The sequence below is a fragment of the Erpetoichthys calabaricus genome, chromosome 2 (genome assembly GCF_900747795.2).
Source record: "Erpetoichthys calabaricus chromosome 2, fErpCal1.3, whole genome shotgun sequence".
In the NCBI taxonomy this organism is placed as follows: domain Eukaryota; kingdom Metazoa; phylum Chordata; class Cladistia; order Polypteriformes; family Polypteridae; genus Erpetoichthys; species Erpetoichthys calabaricus.
In genome coordinates this window covers 239,354,770-239,362,372 of record NC_041395.2, presented here as the reverse complement: position 1 = coordinate 239,362,372, position 7,603 = coordinate 239,354,770, and the positions used below count along the sequence as shown (strand labels likewise).

General features: G+C 37.3%; 1 protein-coding gene across 1 annotated transcript; it reads right to left on the bottom strand.

Moving 5' to 3' along the window:
- Positions 1-332: 332 nt before the first annotated feature.
- foxi1 (forkhead box i1) lies at positions 333-2,884 on the bottom strand. The gene is made up of 2 exons (XM_028795290.2): positions 2,138-2,884; positions 333-1,272 (listed from the first exon to the last, which is right to left on the bottom strand). Exons 1-2 carry the CDS (start codon positions 2,727-2,729, stop codon positions 719-721), a joined length of 1,146 nt encoding a protein of 381 aa, XP_028651123.1. The 5' UTR covers positions 2,730-2,884; the 3' UTR covers positions 333-718.
- Positions 2,885-7,603: the final 4,719 nt, after the last annotated feature.

The following is a 7,603-nucleotide window of genomic DNA, read 5'->3' as shown; positions in this document are numbered from 1 at the left end:
TTCCAAAAGAACCAATGTCATATGCAGAGAACCGTTTATAGAATGGAATGGTTATTGAAATGTTATTCGAGGAATCACACAACCCAATAAAGAATGATTTAAAACGATTCATTTTAAAAGGTAAGAATGGCTCAGAATTGTGTAATATTTTAAATTAATACCCTTTAAAGAGAGAACTAAGAGAGAGAGAGAGAGAGAGTGAAATCTTAACTGTTTAAAAGTGTTCTGTACTTAACGTTCCACCATCAAATATACAAAATTCAACTGAATATTAAACTGCAAGAATCTTTGTAGCATTATCGGATTTATTAACAGATAGCCATGTAAACCGGTTCAGTTAAAAAAATATTATCTTTATTTAAAACATAACTTTGCAGAAAATTTAAATACATTTTTTTTTCACACAAAACTACGTTAACAATATAATGCTAACTTTTAAGGCAGTATACAGTCCACTGTACAGCTGAGCAGCGTTATGATTTATATCAGATAAACCCCCCAGGAAGTCGTGTAAAAGTTGCCCAGAATGGAATGCCCAGAAATAAATTTCAGAACTTTCTAATTTTTCACACTTTCAGCTACCTTTCACAGTTGTTAGGTCTTTAAATGGCTGTTAACAATGCGCCATACTGTCTCCTAAATCTGTCATCTGCTAAGAGAGTTGTAATAGTAACCATAAGCCGGAGCTTTAGAAAGACTGTCCTACTTCTGAATTGTATTAAACTTCAGTTTCCTCACGGCTGTAAATCAAATTGTTAACTCTAAAGTGACTCGACAAGGAGACGTTCAGACTATTACTTTGATTGGCGTGGTAATAGCCCAGTCTGTTATTGGTCTGGTGAGGATTTTCGACATACAACGTGCTGTGCGTCGGCGAATATGTCGAATTGAGTCCAGTCAAGGTGTCTCTCCCCTGCACCAAATCACCAAGAAGTCCTCCTGAAAACTGTCTGTTGTTGATAGCATTATTTCCAGTCATCACGGAAGTCATGCTTGAGACGAAGTTATTGAAGCAAGGGCTGGGCTCCATAATTGGGGAGGGGGATGACTTGGGATCTCTTGCGGTCCCTGGGGAGCCCTGCAGATCCGGAGATGAGGGCTCCATCAGGATGGACGTGTCTGCGCTTTTAAGTGGGCTGTCATCGGGCTTGCTGGACACCCTGTTGGCGTTCGTGCCGTTTACATCCGCTCTTCTTTTCCTCTTTCTTCTGAAATTGCCGTTGTCAAACATTTTTTCGCAGTTAGGGTCCAAAGTCCAATAGTTTCCTTTACCTAGAAGACACATTTAATATAGACAATTAGATATTTCAATTCTCAAGCATGAGTAAGTTTACATTCAGTTTTAAAAGCATACAAAGTATCCCGAGTCCGTTTTTTTTTTACTTATGGTAGAAATAACAGATCATTATGAATCAGCGCTCTGAATCGGCTTTTATCAAATTCGTGTTCAAAGGCTGCCGGAGCCCAACCTTACAGAGGTGAACCGAGCAGGAACCTTCCCTGCAAAGGAGGCCAGTCCATTTCAATATCCACTCACGCACAACAGTACTAATTCACGCCGGGTTGGAAATGGGTTTGATAGTTTATAATGAAGGAGGCTAATAAACAGATTGTGACGATGTAAAATTTATGAACCCATAGTTTCGATCTAATCACAGATTTTAATTCACAGATTTGATTTACCTCAGGGGCATGGTGGCGCAGTCACTTGAGATTCTGCTTCACGACCATTGCCTCCCGAGTTGGATCTGCAAGATATGTTCGTGTCCCTGTGGGGTTTTCAGGCTTATACATATTCCCAGCCAGGCCTGAGTGTGTCCTACAATCAGACGTTGTTCAGGCTTTCTGCCTGATGAAGCAGGGAGACGCCACGAGCTCCTGCAGAGCTATAGAATGCATAATATGATGGGTAATAAGCGCATTGAGCAAATGTGATTCGCTATACAAATAAAATGTAACTTTTATTAATAATTTACTTCAAAAATTGATATGTATACACACACACACACATACACACACACATATATATATTTATATATATGAAAATGTGTTAGTTTTATTATTTTAGTCATAGACAAGCAAAATCATTCAGCATTTTCTCTTGACATTCACGTTCTGACATTTGTTCTCTACTTACCAGGGTCATCTTCATCTCTCGCCACTTTCTTAAAACAGTCATTTAAAGAAAGGTTGTGCCTGATGGAGTTTTGCCAGCCAGCTTTGCTCTTTTTGTAAAAGGGAAAGTTGTCAGCCACATACTGATAAATTTGACTGAGAGTTAATTTCTTGTCTTGCGCGTTTTGAATTGCCATCGCTATGAGCGCAGAATAAGAATACGGAGGTCTGACCATCTTAAACAGTTCCTGCTGACTAGAAAGAGACAACCAACTCAGATCAGCACCACCAAAACCAGCTGGGGGTAGAAACTGTCTCTGGTTCGCCCCATAGCTCGACGGTATGTAAGTCGCTCCATTTGCCCCGGACAAATAAGGTGACGAGTTGATGGCGGGGCCGTTAAGCCACAGGTAAGGGTTGGCTGTGTGCGAGGAATATTCACTCAGTCCGTATCCTGATGGGTGAGTCGAGGGTCGCTGCGAGTGATGGTGTAGATTCTGCTGGTACATGCTGAGGTTGTCGCAGTAAACTGCCATGTCCAAGAAGTCCTGTGCGTTGTGGTGCTGGAGAGGGGCGGTTTGCGGGTTAGGCGACTGTTGCCCGAAAGCATTCATAATCCAGGCTAAAGAATGGAAGGCGAAGGATGCTTATCAGTCAACATCAGGCTGCCGTTCTTCTCGAGGCTCTCTATCTGCCCCAGTCTGTCTTCAGAATGCGCCCAGAGCGGTGGCTCAGCCCTTTTAAACATTCGCTCATCGCATTGTCTGCAGGCAAAACCAAAGAACAGGTAGCTCTGGGAGGGCAACACCCCTCTGCAGGACAGCCTTAACTCGCCAGCGACGACTGTCTCCGCATGCGGGGATCTTTTGAAATTTACCTCGTTAAACCCACCTTTTTCCAGATTAGATTTGTAACTGATAACTACTGTGCACGGCCATTGCGGGTTTAAAAGGAGAATGTGTCTGTAAATTGTTTAGAAACTCGTAAAAGAGTAGTTGCGGGCTGCGGGGAGTTAAATTCAATGATTAATTAATTACTCACGCGGCGTTATTAAAAATATTGAATTGCATTGGTTATTTATATTAACTGCTTTATCACTTTACTGTGGCAACTTATACAATGTTTTATTTTTCAATCCATTGTCAAATTCACTTTTACTGCCCAATTATGATCATTTAAATTATGGCACACATTTTAAAGTAATATTTTCTGCTTGGAAGTTGACATATATATTTTATTAAAATGTCATAAAAGATTCCAAAAAGTTTTTGAAAAAAGCAAACAAACTTTGATTCAACCCTCCGTGTGTGATAATAACTTTCGCGGTTAGCTTGATTTATTCAAAGTTTGGTTTCTTATGAAGAAACGCAACTAGAGCTTCCTCATCTTTGGGCAAACTCACAAACCAGATATAATACGTAAATGAAATTCATTGCGAACTGTAAACCCGACAGTGTTTTTATTTGCTGAATTTTAACGAGCTCGTATTAATATAAAGCAAGGTCGTTGTAGAATAGTAACGTTAAAAGGAGAGAATGGTACTCTTAAACTGTTAAAAATAAAGGAGCCAGTGTGGTTCTTCAGAACAATTCCATAGGGGAACCGTTGTTGGTATCGAAAAGACTCATCCGGAGTCCGAAAGAACCTTCATTTATTTAGATCTTTAGCAGGCTCCTTGCAGTAAGTAACCATTAATAGATCGTGACAGATTTCAAATATCAGTGGGTGATGATTTTAAAAGGACTGTTGCTGCATGCATATAACAAGTCTTTTCTTAATAGCGTCCTAGGCAGCCTACCATAAAATGAAAATTTCAGTTTTTTTACTATAACATATTACATATTAGGAAGTTTTCAAAGCACAAATAACCTTCTTCTCCACAATGAAATGGTGCAACGAGGAACCACACAACATGCCATTAAAGAACCATTCGCCAGTGTCAATGCAAACTGGATTTCTTTAATTCTCTTTTTATTATTCGTTTCAATTGATTGTAATATGACACACATATATTTCAAATGCAACATATATACATCTTTTAATGTGCCTTAAGAAACAGAAACTTCCTCATAACATTTGAAATCTTCAGCGATTTGTAAGTTGTGGTTTGCTGCATTTGTTTTCTTCCTACACACATCCTTAATCCAATTATACTAATACTTGAACACTGTTAAAATCAACTTTCTCTGACTCTAACATCTTTTTTTCAGATGCAATTACATTATTTATGACAAAAATCAATATGAAATATTATAATACGATATTCTCTATGTCTTGTTCATCACTTCAAGGTCACCAAGTACGCATGTCTTAAGAAAAATGATTATAGTTAGTCAGTAGACAAACGTGATAATTTGTATGGTTAATCATAAAGGGAATTTCTACGTATTGATTATGTACTGTAACGAACAAAACACGTGTTTTATGGTGCAAGCAGTAAATAATTGACTTAAATAATCAGGAGTTATATAGGAAAATAAACAGTTGTGTCAGTGTGTTGGGGATGTTCTTAAAATTACATGTTGGCATCTTAATATTGTAAGACTCCCAGCCAACCGAATTAATGATTAAAGGGGCACTAATGTGAGGCAATTATTTTTCTTTTTTTAAGTTAAAATTATATTGAGGTCTTGTTCTTTTTTCTCACATATAATTATTTTTGCAGCTCACAAATTTTTATCTTTCTTGTAACGAAGTGCCTTCAGAAGTATGACTGACTAATCTTCAGTTATGTATTCACGCATCTACGATCAAACAGCTGCAGCAGAGACTCGGCGGCCAGTCGCTTGCTTTTATAGCCTAACTTTCCATGGTGGTGATCACATCCTCAGACCCTCGGTAGTTTCCTACAGGTGGAGAAAGGAAAAGAGAGAAGTCCTGTAACTTGTTCGGGTACGAAAAGACATTAAACAACCAACGAACTATAGTTTCCGCTCTTTAAAGAAGACGTGTTTTCTTTCTTTCTTTCTTTCTTTCTTTCTTTCTTTCTTTCTTTCTTTCTTTCTTTCTTTCTTTCTTTCTTTCTTATTTATTTTTTTACAAACAGATTCAACAAAACTTAAAGTGAACAAAATGACGCCTAAATTTGTCAGCAAGAAGGCAGACAAAATGTCACTTTTATTTAAAAGGGATACAAATTATGCAAGCTATTCTAAAGAGTATACAGCATGTGCCTATACATAAACATCAGTAATGTAAGCGTTTTTTTTTTACATACTTGAAATTAACCAAGGTAAATACCTATAGAAAATACCATTTTATGTATATAAAACATGTGCATTGGTTTAAAATTAATTTATATATACGATGGCAAAGCTAGCTGTGGCACCTTCTGTCGCACAGCCCCTGTTTTCATTGCGTCTACGTTCCAAAGTTACTAAAAGATCATTATTAATGACAAAGAAAGCAATCTAAAAATCTGTAATTGCACCAGTTTATGAAATATATACAGTGCCTTCGGAAAGTATTCAGACTCTTTCACTTTTAACATGCTGCAACCATCTGGTAAAAATAGAATAAATTCGTTTTATTTCCACTCATCCAACAACACGTAATATCCCACAGTAAACTGGGCCACAGAATTACTGTGATGTAGCAGTATGCTTCTGTTGAATTACGTATATTAACTATTTCCAATTTACAGTAATTTCCTGAATGTTCACATGCCAAACTTAACAGCAGTACAAATCAGTAGGCAATAATAAGCTGTAAAGGTACTAAAAAAAATCGTGATGATAAACGTTACGTGTTACTCAGCCAATAACTTCATCCATGCCTCAGTGTAATAAAACTTTTTTTTACAATCTAATAGTAATATGACAAGCAGTTCAGCTGCTAATCATTTACTCATCAGAAATTATTACAAACATAGATCAACAAACAATCTTTGCAGACATTCTTTTGTATACATTATGACTTAACTATTTGAAGGATTATTTTACGTTATGTGGTGGAGAAGTAAAGGTTGCTTTTGTGATATAGGGTGTGTTACAGACGCACCGGTCTGTCGAAACAAAACCCACCATAAATCAGATTCCATAATATAATAAAAATAATTAGGTTACTTGCCATCTTTACATTTTTGCTGCCTACAGTGCAAAGGTGTTGAGGCAATCAGCAGCAATTTTGGTGTGGTTGCAAAGGGGGCGTTCCTTATGCAAATATAGTCACTTTATGCAAATTTAGAATTCTGTGCCATTGTGAACTTACATCAATACAGCAATGACTCATTAGGCTTATACAATGGAACAATGAATTGATATTGACAGTTAAAACACCGCTTAAATGTAAGGTTATGTACTGTAAATGTATCTATATTTAAAATAATTGTTTTAACCATTTATTGTATTATTACAAGTTTTTGACTGTGAAAATGTACAGTTAATGAAATATTATTTTTTACATCAAGTTGAGGTCTAAAGATCCCTAAAGATCTCCTCCTGTCCACCTCATTACTTGGTCACTTAATCCTCATGTCTGTTTAATGAATGCTTTCTACTGTTTGTATGATATGAAACAACATGTCCCTGTAGGCAAGATTTGACTTTAAAATATCATTTTACCACATATAGGCAAAATGGTATGAAAATACACAAACTGAAAATGTCCTAGAATACACCTTGGATCAGTCCAAATGCGGTTTTACAGTAATTTGCTGTCTCATGACAGAAGATGACTTAGTCTGCTGTTATTACATTTATTTTACTGTGAAAAATTACAGTTAACTCCACTGAAGTGCTGGTAATGTTTTACATTGCAGAATGACAAAGCAGAAAAGGGATTTTGGGATTTTTTCTAAATTTATTGAAAATAACAATCTGAAATATCCCAATGACACAAGTATACAGACTCATAAGTATTCAGGCACATTTGACATCAGTTATATCTTGGAGTCTTCTTGGGTATGACAAGCTTCACATACCTTGATTTATAGATTTTCTGCAATTCAACTCTACAGATCAAGTTCGGTTATATTGGGTAGAGATTGTCAGTGGAGAGCTTCCAGTCTCTCCAGAGATGCTTGCTTGGCTCCAAGTCTTCTTCTGTCTGAACTACACAAGAACATTCAGAGAGTTCACTCTAAGCCACTACTGTGTTGTTTTTGCTTTGTCTTTAGGATTATTGTCTTGTTGGAAGGTAAACCTTCAGCCCAGTCTGAGGTACAGAGTGTTCTGGGGCAGTGTTTCATTAAGGATGTCTCTGTGTTTTTCTGCCTTCAACTTTCCCTCAGCCCTGACTCATCTCACAGTTCATGCAGCTGAAAAATAACTCCACAGCTTGATGGTGCCACCATCATGCTTCATCACTGGAGAGGTATTGTGCTGGTGATGAGTGGTGCATGGTTTCCTCCAGACAGAACACTTAGAATTCAATCCAAACAGTTTAATCTTGGTTTCATCAGACCAGACAATCTTGTTACTCATAGTCCGAGAGTCATTTAGATTCCTTTTTGCAAACTCCAAGTGGACTATCATGTGTTATCTTCCCA